Raw genomic sequence first — 19,566 nt, 5'->3', positions numbered from 1 at the left:
GGTATGGGGGTGTATTAGTGCCCAAGACATGGGTAACTTACACATGTGTGATGGTATGGGGGTGTATTAGTGCCCCCGACATGGGTAACTTACACATGTGTGATGGTATGGGGGTGTATTAGTGAACAAGACATGGGTAACTTACACATGTGTGATGGTATGGGGGTGTATTAGTGAACAAGACATGGGTAACTTACACATGTGTGATGGTATGGGGGTGTATTAGTGAACAAGACATGGGTAACTTACACATGTGTGATGGTATGGGGGTGTATTAGTGAACAAGACATGGGTAACTTACACATGTGTGATGGTATGGGGGTGTATTAGTGAACAAGACATGGGTAACTTACACATGTGTGATGGTATGGGGGTGTATTAGTGAACAAGACATGGGTAACTTACACATGTGTGATGGTATGGGGGTGTATTAGTGAACAAGACATGACTAACTTACACATGTGTGATGGTATGGGGGTGTATTAGTGAACAAGACATGGGTAACTTACACATGTGTGATGGTATGGGGGTGTATTAGTGAACAAGACATGACTAACTTACACATGTGTGATGGTATGGGGGTGTATTAGTGAACAAGACATGACTAACTTACACATGTGTGATGGTATGGGGGTGTATTAGTGCCCAAGACATGGGTAACTTACACATGTGTGATGGTATGGGGGTGTATTAGTGCCCAAGGCATGGGTAACTTACACATGTGTGATGGTATGGGGGTGTATTAGTGCCCAAGACATGGGTAACTTACACATGTGTGATGGTATGGGGGTGTATTAGTGAACAAGACATGGGTAACTTACACATGTGTGATGGTATGGGGGTGTATTAGTGCCCAAGGCATGGGTAACTTACACATGTGTGATGGTATGGGGGTGTATTAGTGCCCAAGACATGGGTAACTTACACATGTGTGATGGTATGGGGGTGTATTAGTGCCCAAGGCATGGGTAACTTACACATGTGTGATGGTATGGGGGTGTATTAGTGCCCAAGACATGGGTAACTTACACATGTGTGATGGTATGGGGGTGTATTAGTGCCCAAGGCATGGGTAACTTACACATGTGTGATGGTATGGGGGTGTATTAGTGCCCCCGACATGGGTAACTTACACATGTGTGATGGTATGGGGGTGTATTAGTGAACAAGACATGGGTAACTTACACATGTGTGATGGTATGGGGGTGTATTAGTGAACAAGACATGGGTAACTTACACATGTGTGATGGTATGGGGGTGTATTAGTGAACAAGACATGGGTAACTTACACATGTGTGATGGTATGGGGGTGTATTAGTGAACAAGACATGACTAACTTACACATGTGTGATGGTATGGGGGTGTATTAGTGCCCAAGGCATGGGTAACTTACACATGTGTGATGGTATGGGGGTGTATTAGTGAACAAGACATGACTAACTTACACATGTGTGATGGTATGGGGGTGTATTAGTGAACAAGACATGACTAACTTACACATGTGTGATGGTATGGGGGTGTATTAGTGCCCAAGGCATGGGTAACTTACACATGTGTGATGGTCTGGGGGTGTATTAGTGCCCAAGACATGGGTAACTTACACATGTGTGATGGTATGGGGGTGTATTAGTGAACAAGACATGGGTAACTTACACATGTGTGATGGTATGGGGGTGTATTAGTGAACAAGACATGACTAACTTACACATGTGTGATGGTATGGGGGTGTATTAGTGCCCAAGGCATGGGTAACTTACACATGTGTGATGGTATGGGGGTGTATTAGTGAACAAGACATGACTAACTTACACATGTGTGATGGTATGGGGGTGTATTAGTGCCCAAGACATGGGTAACTTACACATGTGTGATGGTATGGGGGTGTATTAGTGAACAAGATATGGGTAACTTACACATGTGTGATGGTATGGGGGTGTATTAGTGCCCAAGACATGGGTAACTTACACATGTGTGATGGTATGGGGGTGTATTAGTGCCCAAGGCATGGGTAACTTACACATGTGTGATGGTATGGGGGTGTATTAGTGAACAAGACATGACTAACTTACACATGTGTGATGGTATGGGGGTGTATTAGTGAACAAGACATGGGTAACTTACACATGTGTGATGGTATGGGGGTGTATTAGTGCCCAAGACATGGGTAACTTACACATGTGTGATGGTATGGGGGTGTATTAGTGAACAAGACATGGGTAACTTACACATGTGTGATGGTATGGGGGTGTATTAGTGAACAAGACATGGGTAACTTACACATGTGTGATGGTATGGGGGTGTATTAGTGAACAAGACATGGGTAACTTACACATGTGTGATGGTATGGGGGTGTATTAGTGCCCAAGACATGGGTAACTTACACATGTGTGATGGTATGGGGGTGTATTAGTGAACAAGACATGGGTAACTTACACATGTGTGATGGTATGGGGGTGTATTAGTGAACAAGACATGGGTAACTTACACATGTGTGATGGTATGGGGGTGTATTAGTGAACAAGACATGGGTAACTTACACATGTGTGATGGTATGGGGGTGTATTAGTGAACAAGACATGGGTAACTTACACATGTGTGATGGTATGGGGGTGTATTAGTGAACAAGACATGGGTAACTTACACATGTGTGATGGTATGGGGGTGTATTAGTGAACAAGACATGGGTAACTTACACATGTGTGATGGTATGGGGGTGTATTAGTGAACAAGACATGACTAACTTACACATGTGTGATGGTATGGGGGTGTATTAGTGCCCAAGGCATGGGTAACTTACACATGTGTGATGGTATGGGGGTGTATTAGTGAACAAGACATGACTAACTTACACATGTGTGATGGTATGGGGGTGTATTAGTGCCCAAGACATGGGTAACTTACACATGTGTGATGGTATGGGGGTGTATTAGTGAACAAGATATGGGTAACTTACACATGTGTGATGGTATGGGGGTGTATTAGTGCCCAAGACATGGGTAACTTACACATGTGTGATGGTATGGGGGTGTATTAGTGCCCAAGGCATGGGTAACTTACACATGTGTGATGGTATGGGGGTGTATTAGTGAACAAGACATGACTAACTTACACATGTGTGATGGTATGGGGGTGTATTAGTGAACAAGACATGGGTAACTTACACATGTGTGATGGTATGGGGGTGTATTAGTGCCCAAGACATGGGTAACTTACACATGTGTGATGGTATGGGGGTGTATTAGTGAACAAGACATGGGTAACTTACACATGTGTGATGGTATGGGGGTGTATTAGTGAACAAGACATGGGTAACTTACACATGTGTGATGGTATGGGGGTGTATTAGTGAACAAGACATGGGTAACTTACACATGTGTGATGGTATGGGGGTGTATTAGTGAACAAGACATGGGTAACTTACACATGTGTGATGGTATGGGGGTGTATTAGTGAACAAGACATGGGTAACTTACACATGTGTGATGGTATGGGGGTGTATTAGTGAACAAGACATGACTAACTTACACATGTGTGATGGTATGGGGGTGTATTAGTGCCCAAGGCATGGGTAACTTACACATCTGTGATGGTATGGGGGTGTATTAGTGAACAAGACATGACTAACTTACACATGTGTGATGGTATGGGGGTGTATTAGTGCCCAAGACATGGGTAACTTACACATGTGTGATGGTATGGGGGTGTATTAGTGCCCAAGGCATGGGTAACTTACACATGTGTGAAGGCACCATTAATGCTGAAAGGTACATACAGGTTTTGGAACAACATATGTTGTCATCCAAGCAATGTTATCATGGACGCCCCTGCTTATTTCAGCAGGACAATGCCAAGCCACATTCAGCACGTGTTACAACAGTGTGGCTTCGTAAAAAAAGATTGTGGGTACTTTCCTGGCCCACCTGTAGTCCAGACCTGTCTCCCATGGAAAATGTGTGGTGCATTATGAAGCGTAAAATAGTACAGTGGAGACCCCGGACTGTTGAAGGACTGAAGCTCTACATAAAACAAGAATGGGAAAGAATTCCACTTTCAAAGCTTCAACAATTAGTTTCCTCAGTTCCCAAACGTTTATTGAGTGTTGTTAAAAGAAAATAGGACAGCGGAGACCCCGGACTGTTGAAGGACTGAAGCTCTACATAAAACAAGGATGGGAAATAATTACACCTTTAAAATACACTAAAGGTGTGTCACACATACTGAAGAACCTGTTTAATTGCTCTTTCAGGAGCCAACAATGTGTGTGTGTGTGTGTGTGTGTGTGTGTGTGTGTGTGTGTGTGTGTGTGTGTGTGTGTGTAATTGTGTGTTCATGTGTGTGTGTGTGTGTGTGTGTGTGTGTGTGTGTTGGCAAAGTGCTGGGTGGACATGTATGAAGTTGTCTTAGTGAAATGAGTTGAGGTGAAGAATGTGATCGACTTGTATCGACGTGACCATGAATTGATGAAGGTGGACCCCGACTTAAACAACTTATTGGGGTGTTACCATTTAGTGGTCAATTGTACATAATATGTACTGTACTGTGCAATCTAATAATAATATGTACTGTACTGTGCAATCTAATAATACAAGTATCAATCAATCAATCCAAAAATCGGTTGATATCGGTCCAGTGTGGCGCTACAAAGCGGCGGGGATCACGTGACGTCACGTTAAATAACGTTCTTATGGCGCCAAATCGTGAGGCGCGCGTCCCGGCTCCGTCCCTGAGGAGCGGACTCTACAAACTACAGGAGCGGGAAGACTTGAGGGTCCCGGTGGCGCGCATGCAAAGATGGTTAAGGAAGATGTCACTTTCTTACCGATGGGCCGTGGCAGCAAGAAGAGCAGGACGTGCGGAGTTGGCGCGAAGAAGAAGAAGAAGACGGAGAGCAGACATGTCTGACGTCGGACATCAACACTACCTCTTCCAAGGTGGCTGCAGGACACGTGACGGCCTGCGGGGGGCGCTGGTGGACTACCTGGCCGCCTCCTCCGGGCGCCATGTTTGCTACCACCTTTATGATGCAAGATAATAATGACAGATACAAATGTGAGGAACATTTACTAACAAGATGGTGGACTACCTGGCCGCCTCCTCCGGGCGCCATGTTTGCTACCACCTTTATGATGCAAGATAATAATGACAGATACAAATGTGGTGAGGAACATTTACTAACAAGATGGTGGACTACCTGGCCGCCTCCTCCGGGCGCCATGTTTGCTACCACCTTTATGATGCAAATGTGGTGAGGAACATTTACTAACAAGATGACTTATAATAATACTTACTGATTACATCTTGTAGAAATATGATCCTAATAACAAGATACGTAACCCCTGACTACATTGCTACATACACCCAGACAAGGAAGGCAGCTTACACCCAGGACAAGTCACCGCCTCATCACGAAGCCAAAACAAATAGACATTCACACACTAGGGAGAATTTACTGTTGCTTTGGAGGTGGGAGGGGCCTATCCCCAGGTGCATGTCTTTGGAGGTGGGAGGGGCCTATCCCCAGGTGCATTTCATTGGAGGTGGGAGGGGCCTATCCCCAGGTGCATTTCATTGGAGGTGGGAGGGGCCTATCCCAGGTGCATTTCTTTGGAGGTGGGAGGGGCCTATCCCCAGGTGCATGTCTTTGGAGGTGGGAGGGGCCTATCCGCTAGTGCATGTCTTTGGAGGTGGGAGGGGCCTATCCCCAGGTGCATGTCTTTGGAGGTGGGAGGGGCCTATCCGCTAGTGCATGTCTTTGGAGGTGGGAGGGGCCTATCCCCAGGTGCATGTCTTTGGAGGTGGGAGGGGCCTATCCCCAGGTGCATGTCTTTGGAGGTGGGAGGGGCCTATCCCCAGGTGCATGTCTTTGGAGGTTGGAGGGGCCTATCCCCAGGTGTATGTCTTTGGAGGTGGGAGGGGCCTATCCTCAGGTGCATGTCTTTGGAGGTGGGAGGGGCCTATCCCCAGGTGCATGTCTTTGGAGGTGGGAGGGGCCTATCCGCTAGTGCATGTCTTTGGAGGTGGGAGGGGCCTATCCCCAGGTGCATGTCTTTGGAGGTGGGAGGGGCCTATCCCCAGGTGCATGTCTTTGGAGGTGGGAGGGGCCTATCCCCAGGTGCATGTCTTTGGAGGTGGGAGGGGCCTATCCCAGGTGCATTTCTTTGGAGGTGGGAGGGGCCTATCCCCAGGTGCATGTCTTTGGAGGTGGGAGGGGCCTATCCCAGGTGCATTTCTTTGGAGGTGGGAGGGGCCTATCCCCAGGTGTCGTGTCATGTCATCATCACAATAATCACCTCAGTAGTTTGGTGATGCAAGGACACACAACCTCCTCTCTCACACTGACACACAACCTCCTCTGACACTGACACACAACCTCCTCTGACACTGACACACAACCTCCTCTCTCACACTGACACACAACCTCCTCTGACACTGACACACAACCTCCTCTGACACTGACACACAACCTCCTCTCTCACACTGACACACAACCTCCTCTCTCACACTGACACACAACCTCCTCTCTCACACTGACACACAACCTCCTCTCTGACACTGACACACAACCTCCTCTCTCACACTGACACACAACCTCCTCTCTCACACTGACACACAACCTCCTCTCTCACACTGACACACAACCTCCTCTCACACTGACACACAACCTCCTCTCTCACACTGACACACAACCTCCTCTCTCACACTGACACACAACCTCCTCTCTCACACTGACACACAACCTCCTCTCTCACACTGACACACAACCTCCTCTCTCACACTGACACACAACCTCCTCTCTGACACTGACACACAACCTCCTCTCTCACACTGACACACAACCTCCTCTCTCACACTGACACACAACCTCCTCTCACACAAACACACAACCTCCTCTCTCACACTGACACACAACCTCCTCTCTCACACTGACACACAACCTTCTCTCACACTGACACACAACCTCCTCTCACACTGACACACAACCTCCTCTCTCACACTGACACACAACCTCCTCTCACACTGACACACAACCTCCTCTCTCACACTGACACACAACCTCCTCTCTCACACTGACACACAACCTCCTCTCTGACACTGACACACAACCTCCTCTCTCACACTGACACACAACCTCCTCTCTCACACTGACACACAACCTCCTCTCTCACACTGACACACAACCTCCTCTCTCACACTGACACACAACCTCCTCTCTCACACTGACACACAACCTCCTCTCTCACACTGACACACAACCTCCTCTCTCACACTGACACACAACCTCCTCTCTCACACTGACACACAACCTCCTCTCTCACAATGTCTATGTCTTTAAGGGGCGTGTCTGTAAGTGTCTATGTCTTTAAGGGGCGTGTCTGTAAGTGTCTATGTCTTTAAGGGGCGTGTCCATAAGTGTCTATGTCTTTAAGGGGCGTGTCTGTAAGTGTCTATGTCTTTAAGGGGCGTGTCCATAAGTGTCTATGTCTTTAAGGGGCGTGTCTGTAAGTGTCTGTGTCTTTAAGGGGCGTGTCTGTAAGTGGCTATGTCTTTAAGGGGCGTGTCCATAAGTGTCTATGTCTTTAAGGGGCGTGTCTGTAAGTGTCTATGTCTTTAAGGGGCGTGTCTGTAAGTGTCTATGTCTTTAAGGGGCGTGTCCATAAGTGTCTATGTCTTTAAGGGGCGTGTCCATAAGTGTCTGTGTCTTTAAGGGGCGTGTCTGTAAGTGTCTGTGTCTTTAAGGGGCGTGTCTGTAAGTGTCTATGTCTTTAAGGGGCGTGTCTGTAAGTGTCTATGTCTTTAAGGGGCGTGTCTGTAAGTGTCTATGTCTTTAAGGGGCGTGTCCATAAGTGTCTATGTCTTTAAGGGGCGTGTCCGTAAGTGTCTGTGTCTTTAAGGGGCGTGTCTGTAAGTGTCTGTGTCTTTAAGGGGCGTGTCTATAAGTGTCTGTGTCTTTAAGGGGCGTGTCTGTAAGTGTCTGTGTCTTTAAGGGGCGTGTCTGTAAGTGTCTATGTCTTTAAGGGGCGTGTCCATAAGTGTCTATGTCTTTAAGGGGCGTGTCCATAAGTGTCTGTGTCTTTAAGGGGCGTGTCTGTAAGTGTCTGTGTCTTTAAGGGGCGTGTCTGTAAGTGTCTATGTCTTTAAGGGGCGTGTCTGTAAGTGTCTATGTCTTTAAGGGGCGTGTCTGTAAGTGTCTATGTCTTTAAGGGGCGTGTCCATAAGTGTCTATGTCTTTAAGGGGCGTGTCCGTAAGTGTCTGTGTCTTTAAGGGGCGTGTCTGTAAGTGTCTATGTCTTTAAGGGGCGTGTCCATAAGTGTCTATGTCTTTAAGGGGCGTGTCTGTAAGTGTCTATGTCTTTAAGGGGCGTGTCCATAAGTGTCTATGTCTTTAAGGGGCGTGTCTGTAAGTGTCTATGTCTTTAAGGGGCGTGTCCATAAGTGTCTGTGTCTTTAAGGGGCGTGTCTGTAAGTGTCTATGTCTTTAAGGGGCGTGTCTGTAAGTGTCTATGTCTTTAAGGGGCGTGTCTGTAAGTGTCTATGTCTTTAAGGGGCGTGTCCATAAGTGTCTATGTCTTTAAGGGGCGTGTCCGTAAGTGTCTGTGTCTTTATGGGGCGTGTCTGTAAGTGTCTGTGTCTTTAAGGGGCGTGTCTGTGTCTTTAAGGGGCGTGTCTGTAAGTGTCTGTGTCTTTAAGGGGCGTGTCTGTGTCTTTAAGGGGCGTGTCTGTAAGTGTCTGTGTCTTTAAGGGGCGTGTCTGTAAGTGTCTGTGTCTTTAAGGGGCGTGTCTGCGGCCTGCAGCATGATGTAATCGGACAGACACCAACGATACTTTGGAGCTTTATTGGCAGACAGGAAGTCCCAGTGGTCAGGAGTCCTGGACAGGAAGTAGGTCAGAGAAGAGCTCCTCCCTCAGGCGATGGTAGCGCCCCCTCCTGGCCATGAGCTGCAGGTGCGTGCCCTCCTCCACCACGGCGCCGTCCTCCATGAAGACGATGCGGTCCGCCCTCTCGGCGCTGCTCAGCCGGTGCGCCACCATCAGGACCGTGCGCCCGCCGCGCAGAACCTCCCGCAAGACCTGAGGCCAGGTGGTGGTCAGCAGGCGTGACCCAGACCAAGTCATGTGACCCACTCACCGCCTCCTGCGCCTGGCCGTCCAGCTGGCTGGTGGCCTCGTCCAGGAGGATGACCGGCGGGTCTCGGACCAGCGCCCGCATCACGACCACGCGCTGCTTCTCGCTCTCGGACAGACGCCGGCCTCCTTCGCCCACATCTGTGGGCGTGGAACAGGGTGTCTTTGGGGGTCAAAGGTCGCAGGGCCACGTAGGGCCACGTACCTGCCTCGCTGTCCAGGAGGTCACACGCTCCCACCTTGATGGCCACCTCTCGCACCTGTCGGGGGTCGCAGGTCGTGCCGTACTCCACGTTGGACCTGACTGAGCCGCACAGCAGAACTGGACTCTGCTCCACCAGAACCACCTGTGACACACACACACACACACACACACACACACACACACACACACACACACACACTTGTGGGTCCGCACAGGTCTCCAACACCAAGCTGCCATGCAGGCTGTTTTTTAATCTTTAGAACTGGTATGTTGTGCCATATTTAAGTCTCACATTAAATAATTAAATATAATATAATCATGAATCAAAATCAATGTTGTGATAAATTATTGACATGACTAGGACAATGCTAATATGACAAATATGATGCTAATACAACCAGTAGGATGCTAACAGAAGGCTAACATGACTAGTAGAATGCTAACATGATAAGTAGTGTGCTAATATGATGCTAACATGATAAGTAGTGTGCTAATATGATGCTAACATGACTAGTAGGATGCTAATATGTTGCTAACATGACTAGTAGAATGCTAACATGATAAGTAGATTGCTAATAGGACTAGAAGGATGCTAATATGATGCTAACATGACTTGTAGAATGCTAACATGATAAGTAGTGTGCTAATATGATGCTAACATGACTTGTAGAATGCTAACATGATAAGTAGTGTGCTAATATGATGCTAACATGACTAGTAGAATGCTAACATGATAAGTAGATTGCTAATAGGACTAGAAGGATGCTAATATGATGCTAACATGACTTGTAGAATGCTAACATGATAAGTAGGATGCTAATATGATGCTAACATGACTTGTAGAATGCTAACATGATAAGTAGTGTGCTAATATGATGCTAACATGACTAGTAGAATGCTAATACACCTAGAAGGATGCTAATATGATGCTAACATGACTAGCAGGATGCTAATAGAACGCTAACATGACTAGTAGGGTGGGAATATGACGAGTAGGATAATAGAATGTTCTGGAAGGCAACCTCCTTCATGTGGGCGTGTCATGTGGCACCTTTTGATGGAGGTAGCGGCGGCGGTAGCGCTGCAGCGGCTGTCCGTCCAGCAGGATGCGACCGCACTGGGGCTCGTAGAACCTCTTCAAGAGGCTGAGGCAGGTGGTCTTGCCGCTGCCGGACGGACCCACGAGCGCCGTCACCTGCCCCGCCTGCAGCTCCATGGACAGCGCCTGAGCACAAAGGCGCTCAGCTGACGTCCACGCCGGCGGGAGCGGCGGGCAGGCCAGTGGCGAGGCTTTACCTTCAGCGCCGGTTGGTCCTGAGCCCTGGACGGGTACCTGAAGGTGACGTCCTGGAAGAGCAGGCTCCCCCGCAGACGCTCGGGGGCCAGGGGGCCCTCCTCCCGGCCTGGCGGCGTCCTGTCCAGGTAGCTGAAGACTTTGGCGATGACGCCCACCGTGGACAGCGTGTCCCCGCAGCAGAACAAGATCTCCTGCAAGGTCGGTGGTGCTCAGAGAGGGCGGGGCCAGGGCGGCGAGGCTCACCTTGAGGTTGTGGGACATGGGCTTCCGGAAGAGGAGGAAGGAGAGCAGACTCCCGATGCTCAGGTGGCCGCCGGCGATCAGCGTGCGAGCGTGCACGAGCATCGCCGTCTTGATGGCCAGACTCCCCAGCTGCAAGCACGCCACACCTTACTGGGGTCCAACACGCTGGGGGGCGTGGCCACACTTACCCGCCTTACGAGGACGAAGACGGCGTTGTAGACCGCGGCCTGTCTCCGGACGCCATGCAGCTCGTGCAGCGCCTCCCGGTGCCGCCTCGTTTCGTCACGCTCGCCGTTGAAGCTGCGCACCGTTCTAATCCTGCCCAGCGACTGACTGGCCAGCGCCTCCACCGCGGCCAAGCAGTCCTGCTTCCGCTCCGTCAGCTCCTAGAGGTCATCGTGAGCGCCAGAAACTGCCTCTACTTCCTGTCCTACTCACCTTGGCGCAGGCAATCTGGCGTTTCTGCAGCGCCGCCATCAGGGGGATCTCGATGCACGCCAGCGCCGTGAGCCGCCATGACAGACGCCACATCAGCGCCAACATCAGCGCCGTCTTCGCCGTGCTGCGCAGCACGGCGTTGGTGTTGAGCGCCACCGTCAGGCCCATCTTGTTGACGTCCGAGTGCAGGCGGGAGGAGAGGTCACCTGTCACGTGACACGTCAGCCGTCGCTCGCGGCCGGCTGACCTGTCTGTGGCGCCTCACCTGCGTTGTTGTCCTGGAAGAAGTGCACTTCCTGCCTCAGCAGCGTCCCGAAGAGCAGCAGCTTGAGTCTCTTGTTGAGGCGTGCGTGCGAGCACATGAAGACGCCCGCTCGCAGGCCCGTCAGCACGCAGCTGCAACACACACCAACACCGCTGCAGCTCGCTAGATGGACGCTAATCCCATGCTGGTCTGGCCACTAGCATGGTATAATAGGACTAGTAGGATGCTAGCAGGACTAGTAGGATGCTAGCAGGACTAGTAGGATGCTAGCAGGACTAGTAGGATGCTAATAGGACTAGTAGGATGCTGGCAGGACTAGTAGGATGCTAGCAGGACTAGTAGGACTGGTAAGATGTTAATAGGACTAGTAGGATGCTAATAGGACTAGTAGGATGCTGGCAGGACTAGTAGGATGCTAGCAGGACTAGTAGGATGCTAATAGGACTAGTAGGATGCTGGCAGGACTAGTAGGATGCTAGCAGGACTAGTAGGATGCTAATAGGACTAGTAGGATGCTGGCAGGACTAGTAGGATGCTAGCAGGACTAGTAGGATGCTAATAGGACTAGTAGGATGCTAATAGGACTAGTAGGATGCTAGCAGGACTAGTAGGATGCTAGCAGGACTAGTAGGAAGCTAGCAGGACTAGTAGGATGCTAGCAGGACTAGTAGGATGCTAATATGACAAGTTGGACGCTAATAGGAGTAGTAGGATGGTAATACGACTAGTTGGATACTAGTAGGATGCTAATAGGACTAGTAGGACTGGTAAGATGTTAATAGGACTAGTAGGATGCTAATAGGACTAGTAGGATGCTAGTAGGACTAATAGGATGCTGGCAGGACTAGTAAGATGCTAATAGGACTAGCAAGATGCTAATAGGATTAGTAGGATGCTAATAGGACTAGTAGGATGCCAATATGACTAGTTGGATGCTAATAGGACTAGTAGGATGCCAATATGACTAGTTGGATGCTAATAGGACTAGTAGGATGCTAATATGACAAGTTGGATGCTAATAGGACTAGTAGAATGGTAATACGACTAGTAGGATACTAGTAGGATGCTAATAGGACTTGTAGGATGCTAGTAGGACTAGTAGGATGCTAATAGGAATGGTAGGATGCTAGTAGGACTAGTAAGATGCTAATAGGACTAGTAATATGCTAGTAGGACTAGTAAGATGCTAATAGAACTAGTAGGATGCTAATAGGACTAGTAGGATGCTAATAGGACTGGTAGGATGCTAGTAGGACTAGTAAGATGCTAATAGGACTAGTAAGGTGCAAGTAGGACTAGTAGGATGCTAATAGGAATGGTAGGATGTTGATAAGATGCTAATAGGACTAGTAGGGGACTAGTAAGATGCTAATAGGACTAGTAAGGGGCTAGTAAGATGCTAATAGGACTAGTAAGGGGCTAGTAAGATGCTAATAGGACTAGTAGGGGGCTAGTAAGATGCTAATAGGACTAGTAAGGGGCTAGTAAGATGCTAATATGACTAGTAGGGGGCTAGTAAGATGCTAATAGGACTAGTAAGGGGCTAGTAAGATGCTAATAGGACTAGTAAGGGGCTAGTAAGATGCTAATAGGACTAGTAGGGTGCTGGTAAGATGCTAATAGGACTAGTAGGGGGCTAGTAAGATGCTAATAGGACTAGTAAGGGGCTAGTAAGATGCTAATAGGACTAGTAAGGTGCAAGTAGGACTAGTAGGATGCTAATAGGAATGGTAGGATGTTGATAAGATGCTAATAGGACTAGTAGGGGGCTAGTAAGATGCTAATAGGACTAGTAAGGGGCTAGTAAGATGCTAATAGGACTAGTAGGGGGCTAGTAAGATGCTAATAGGACTAGTGAGGGGCTAGTAAGATGCTAATAGGACTAGTAGGAGGCTAGTAAGATGCTAATAGGACTAGTAGGGGGCTAGTAAGATGCTAATAGGACTAGTAAGGGGCTAGTAAGATGCTAATAGGACTAGTAGGGGGCTAGTAAGATGCTAATAGGACTAGTAAGGGGCTAGTAAAATGCTAATAGGACTAGTAGGGGTCTAGTAAGATGCTAATAGGACTAGTAAGGGGCTAGTAAGATGCTAATAGGACTAGTAGGGGGCTAGTAAGATGCTAATAGGACTAGTAAGGGGCTAGTAAGATGCTAATAGGACTAGTAGGGGGCTAGTAAGATGCTAATAGGACTAGTAAGGGGCTAGTAAGATGCTAATAGGACTAGTAGGGGGCTAGTAAGATGCTAATAGGACTAGTAAGGGGCTAGTAAGATGCTAATAGGACTAGTAGGGGGCTAGTAAGATGCTAATAGGACTAGTAGGGGGCTAGTAAGATGCTAATAGGACTAGTAGGGGGCTAGTAAGATGCTAATAGGACTAGTAAGGGGCTAGTAAGATGCTAATAGGACTAGTAAGGGGCTAGTAAGATGCTAATAGGACTAGTAGGGGGCTAGTAAGATGCTAATAGGACTAGTAAGGGGCTAGTAAGATGCTAATAGGACTAGTAGGGGGCTAGTAAGATGCTAATAGGACTAGTAAGGGGCTAGTAAGATGCTAATAGGACTAGTAAGGGGCTAGTAAGATGCTAATAGGACTAGTAGGGGGCTAGTAAGATGCTAATAGGACTAGTAAGGGGCTAGTAAGATGCTAATAGGACTAGTAAGGGGCTAGTAAGATGCTAATAGGACTAGTAGGAGGCTAGTAAGATGCTAATAGGACTAGTAAGGGGCTAGTAAGATGCTAATAGGACTAGTAAGGGGCTAGTAAGATGCTAATAGGACTAGTAAGGGGCTAGTAAGATGCTAATAGGACTAGTAAGGGGCTAGTAAGATGCTAATAGGACTAGTAAGGGGCTAGTAAGATGCTAATAGGACTAGTAAGGGGCTAGTAAGATGCTAATAGGACTAGTAAGGGGCTAGTAAGATGCTAATAGGACTAGTAGGGTGCAAGTAGGACGCGGCGTGAGTGCCTGTCCCTGGTAAAGACCTGATGTGCGGTACCTTCCGAGAGAGAAGAAGACCAGCAGTGCCACGGCGGACAAGAAGTGGGAGTCCAGCTGTGGAGCTGTCAGGATGTCCATCACCTTGCCCTGGTACAACGGGATGGCAGTGTCACCTGCAACAAACAGGAAGTGGTCAGCAGGAAGGAGTCCACAGTCATGTGACTTGCACTCACAGCCCACAGCCAGGATGAGGAAGACGAAGGCTGAGGACAGGAAGAGGAAGTCCGCTTTGACGTGCTGCAAGACCCTGGCCAGCAGGCGACCAGCATCCTGGTCTTCCTTTTTCTGTCCGCTCCGCCCACCACTCAGCCCCGCCTCCCAAACCACGCAGCTCAGCGCCGAGCACGCCGCCCCCAGCAGCCAGGTGCCCGGGTCAGGGGTCAGGTCAGGACTCAGGGAGTCCAGCAGGGGGGTCAGCAGGCAGAGGTGCGCCGCCAGCCGGCATAGCGTCGCCCGCCGTCTCCCATCAGCCAGTGCGCAGGCGAGCCAGACCAAGGTCACAGCCTTCAGCCCCGCCAGGCTCCACTGACCCACCGCGCCGCAGCCGGGCGCCCCCAGCACAAGCAGCACAGTCCAGAAGGTGGCGGTGAGCAGTGAGTCCAGCAGCAGGAGCAGGACGCCGTACAGTGACGTCATCATGGATGACGTCACCATGAATTGATGAAGGTGGACCCCGACTTCAACAAGTTGAAAAACTTATTGGGGTGTTACCATTTAGTGGTCAATTGTACAGAATATGTACTGTACTGTGCAATCTACTAATACGCGTTTCAGTCAATCAACTATTCCACGTCGAACTCGAGCCACTCACAGCCAGACGTCTTCTTCCTCCTTTTACTTTCACTTTCACCCGCACTTAGTTGTTGCTGTCCTTTGACCTTTGAAGTCGCAGGAAACGTCATCTTTCCCGCTTCTTCAAAGTTCACGACACGCGTGTGCAGAGATAGGGCGGCTTCGAGGTGGAATATTATACAAAACATGTTTCATGATTTGAGGTGATGAGTAGTCGATGATTAGAAAAATCGAATCAAATGTTTTTGTAGTTTGAAAAACTAGGAAACGGAAGTTGCTGACTTTGAGCGCATGCGCAGTCGGATCGGGCGTCTCAATAAATCAGGCAGCGACAGACTTTTTTATTTGGGGTAAAATACGATTAGTGTAATAAACTTACCAGGAATGACAAAATGTAGGAGTTTATTGAGATGAAAAAGATGTGCTTTAAAAGATGTTCTTTAAAAGATGTTCTTATGAGACCTGCTGGCGGCGCTGCTGCCCACTACATGCGCTGTTAGGAGACGAGGAAGAAGTGGCGGCAGCCAATGAGAGCGCAGGTTGTAGTGACGTCACGTGTCAGGCCGGAAGAGGTGGTTAGAGAAGACCACTGCAGAAAAGAAGACGACGACAAAGTTGACCAAGCTGCGTCTTGCTGACTTTTGACTTCTGCTCGCCATTTTCCTCATGTCTCACTCCTCTGCTCTCCATATTCTTCATGTTTGACCGCACTTCTGCTCCCCATGACTGCGCGCGTGAGTGCTTCCGTGTGGGCGGGAAAAAGTCGCCGGACTCAGATGTCGTACGGCTCTAACTAACTAACTAACTCACTAACTAACTAACTAACTTAATGACCAACCAACTAAGTAACTAACCAACTAACGTTAACTAAGCTCACTGCCTTAAAGGCAACTATGTTAACTAAGCTACGTTAACTAAGCTCACTGTCTTAAAGGCAACTAAGTTAACTATGCTCATTGCTTTAAAGGCAACTAAGTTAACTAACTACGTTAACTAAGCTCACTGCCTTAAAGGCAACTACGTTAACTAAGTTCAGTGTCTTGAAGGCAACTCAATTAACTAAGCTAACTAAGCTCAGTGTCTCAAAGGTAACTAACTTAACTAAGCTAACTAAGCTCACTGCCTTAAAGACAACTAAGTTAACTAAGCTCACTGCCTTAAAGACAACTAAGTTAACTAAGCTCAGCGTCCTGAAGGCAACTAAGGTGAGTGTGCTGCAGGAGACACTTGAACAATAAAGATGTCCAGCTGTCACACTCACCTTGCTCTCTTCCTTCTCACCTCAAGTATACACACACACTTTTATAGATATGTATATGTGTGTGTGTGTGTGTGTGTGTGTGTGTGTGTGTGTGTGTGTGTGTGTGTGTGTGTGTGTGTGTGTGATTGACAAGACTGTGATGATCACATGACCTGCTGTGTGTGTGTGTGTTGTGTTGACAAGACGGTGATGATCACATGACCTGTGTGTGTGTGTGTGTGTGTGTGTGTGTGTGTGTGTGTGTGTTGTGTTGACAAGACACTGATGATCACATGACCTGTGAGTGTGTGTTGCCAGGTGTGTGTGTTGTGTTGACAAGACACTGATGCTCACATGACCTGTGAGTGTGTGTTGTGTTGACAAGACACTGATGCTCACATGACCTGTGAGTGTGTGTTGCCAGGTGTGTGTGTTGTGTTGACAAGACGGTGATGATCACATGACCTGCTGTGTGTGTGTGTGTGTCTGTTGACAAGACTGTGGTGATCACATGATCTGCTGTGTGTGTGTGTGTGTTTGTGTTGTGTTGACAAGACTGTGATGATCACATGACCTGCTGTGTGTGTGTGTTGTGTTGACAAGACACTGATGCTCACATGACCTGTGAGTGTGTGTTGCCAGGTGTGTGTGTTGTGTTGACAAGACGGTGATGATCACATGACCTGCTGTGTGTGTGTGTATGTGTGTGTGTGTGTGTGTGTGTGTGTCTGTGTTGACAAGACTGTGGTGATCACATGATCTGCTGTGTGTGTGTGTGTGTGTTGTGTTGACAAGACTGTGATGATCACATGACCTGTGTGTGTGTGTGTGTGTTGTGTTGACAAGACACTGATGATCACATGACCTGTGTGTGTGTGTTGCCAGGTGTGTGTGTTGTGTTGACAAGACGGTGATGATCACATGATCTGTGTGTGTGTGTGTGTGTGTGTTGTGTTGACAAGACTGTGATGATCACATGACCTGTGTGAGTGTGTTTCCAGGTGTGTGTGTTGTGTTGACAAGATGGTAATGATCACATGACCTGTGTGAGTGTGTTTCCAGGTGTGTGTGTGTTGTGTTGACAAGATGGTAATGATCACATGACCTGTGTGTGTGTTTTGTTGACAAGACGGTAATGATCACATGACCTGTGTGTGTGTGTTGACAAGACGGTGATGATCACATGACCTGTGTGTGTCAACACGGTCATGATCACATGACCTGTGTGTGTTTGTTGCCAGGTGTGTGTGTTGTGTTGACAACACGGTGATGATCACATGACCTGTGTGTGTTTGTTGCCAGGTGTGTGTGTTGTGTTGACAACACGGTGATGAACACATGACCTGTGTGTGTTTGTTGCCAGGTGTGTGTTGTGTTGACAACACGGTCATGATCACATGACCTGTGTGTGTTTGTTGCCAGGTGTGTGTGTTGTGTTGACAACACGGTAATGATCACATGACCTGTGTGTGTTTGTTGCCAGGTGTGTGTGTTGTGTTGACAACACGGTGATGATCACATGACCTGTGTGTGTTTGTTGCCAGGTGTGTGTTGTGTTGACAACACGGTCATGATCACATGACCTGTGTGTGTTTGTTGCCAGGTGTGTGTGTTGTGTTGACAACACGGTGATGATCACATGACCTGTGTGTGTGTGTGTGTGTGTGTGTCTGTGTGTTTCCAGGTGTGCGTGTTGTGTTGACAAGATGGTAATGATCACATGACCTGTGTGAGTGTGTTTCCAGGTGTGCGTGTTGTGTTGACAAGATGGTAATGATCACATGACCTGTGTGAGTGTATTTCCAAGTGTGTGTGTTGTGTTGACAAGATGGTAATGATCACATGACCTGTGTGAGTGTGTTTCCAAGTGTGTTGTGTTGACAAGATGGTAATGACCACATGACCTGTGTGAGTGTGTTTCCAGGTGTGTGTTGTGTTGACAAGATGGTAATGATCACATGACCTGTGTGAGTGTGTTTCCAGGTGTGTGTGTTGTGTTGACAAGATGGTAATGATCACATGACCTGTGTGAGTGTGTTTCCAAGTGTGTGTTGTGTTGACAAGATGGTAATGATCACATGACCTGTGTGAGTGTGTTTCCAAGTGTGTGTTGTGTTGACAAGATGGTAATGATCACATGACCTGTGTGAGTGTGTTTCCAAGTGTGTGTTGTGTTGACAAGATGGTAATGATCACATGACCTGTGTGAGTGTGTTTCCAGGTGTGTGTGTTGTGTTGACAAGATGGTAATGATCACATGACCTGTGTGAGTGTGTTTCCAGGTGTGTGTGTGTTGTGTTGACAAGATGGTAATGATCACATGACCTGTGTGAGTGTGTTTCCAGGTGTGTGTGTTGTGTTGACAAGATGGTAATGATCACATGACCTGTGTGAGTGTGTTTCCAGGTGTGTGTGTTGTGTTGACAAGATGGTAATGATCACATGACCTGTGTGAGTGTGTTTCCAAGTGTGTTGTGTTGACAAGATGGTAATGATCACATGACCTGTGTGAGTGTGTTTCCAGGTGTGCGTGTTGTGTTGACAAGATGGTAATGATCACATGACCTGTGTGAGTGTGTTTCCAAGTGTGCGTGTTGTGTTGACAAGATGGTAATGATCACATGACCTGTGTGAGTGTGTTTCCAGGTGTGTGTTGTGTTGACAAGATGGTAATGATCACATGACCTGTGTGAGTGTGTTTCCAGGTGTGCGTGTTGTGTTGACAAGATGGTAATGATCACATGACCTGTGTGAGTGTGTTTCCAGGTGTGTGTGTGTTGTGTTGACAAGATGGTAATGATCACATGACCTGTGTGAGTGTGTTTCCAGGTGTGTGTGTTGTGTTGACAAGATGGTAATGATCACATGACCTGTGTGAGTGTGTTTCCAGGTGTGTGTGTTGTGTTGACAAGATGGTAATGATCACATGACCTGTGTGAGTGTGTTTCCAGGTGTGTGTG

At 48.1% G+C, this 19,566-nt stretch overlaps 2 protein-coding genes across 2 annotated transcripts in view; both read right to left on the bottom strand.

Moving 5' to 3' along the window:
- The window catches only part of LOC133535894 (medium-chain acyl-CoA ligase ACSF2, mitochondrial-like), a 48,174-nt gene extending 43,230 nt beyond the window's left edge, over positions 1 to 4,944 (bottom strand). Inside the window, exon 1 of the mRNA XM_061875932.1 lies at positions 4,820 to 4,944. Coding sequence (XP_061731916.1) covers positions 4,820 to 4,896 — 77 coding nt within the window. The 5' untranslated portion in view covers positions 4,897 to 4,944. The remainder of the gene's footprint in view (positions 1 to 4,819) is intronic.
- A 3,875-nt stretch (positions 4,945 to 8,819) lies between these two features.
- LOC133535889 (antigen peptide transporter 2-like) lies at positions 8,820 to 15,661 on the bottom strand. Its single transcript, XM_061875923.1, has 11 exons — positions 14,748 to 15,661; positions 14,573 to 14,687; positions 11,572 to 11,702; positions 11,307 to 11,512; positions 11,057 to 11,254; positions 10,869 to 10,997; positions 10,625 to 10,816; positions 10,380 to 10,553; positions 9,329 to 9,470; positions 9,128 to 9,264; positions 8,820 to 9,069 (listed from the first exon to the last, which is right to left on the bottom strand). Exons 1-11 carry the CDS (start codon positions 15,226 to 15,228, stop codon positions 8,860 to 8,862), a joined length of 2,115 nt encoding a protein of 704 aa, XP_061731907.1. The 5' UTR covers positions 15,229 to 15,661; the 3' UTR covers positions 8,820 to 8,859.
- Positions 15,662 to 19,566: the final 3,905 nt, after the last annotated feature.

The sequence above is a fragment of the Nerophis ophidion genome, linkage group LG17, assembly GCF_033978795.1.
Source record: "Nerophis ophidion isolate RoL-2023_Sa linkage group LG17, RoL_Noph_v1.0, whole genome shotgun sequence".
NCBI classification, from domain to species: Eukaryota; Metazoa; Chordata; class Actinopteri; order Syngnathiformes; family Syngnathidae; genus Nerophis; species Nerophis ophidion.
This window is presented reverse-complemented; position numbering and strand designations above follow the sequence as displayed.

What these genes read in the sequence shown, in the direction of transcription:
- LOC133535889 (XM_061875923.1), bottom strand. Translation starts at nt 15,228, where the DNA reads ATGGTGACGTCATCCATGATGACGTCACTGTACGGCGTCCTGCTCCTG. An exon ending in CTTCCAGGACAACAACGCAG is followed by an intron (nt 11,513 to 11,571) that starts GTGAGGCGCCAC and finishes GTCACGTGACAG; the next exon opens with GTGACCTCTCCTCCCGCCTG. An exon ending in CCATGTCCCACAACCTCAAG is followed by an intron (nt 10,817 to 10,868) that starts GTGAGCCTCGCC and finishes CCGACCTTGCAG; the next exon opens with GAGATCTTGTTCTGCTGCGG.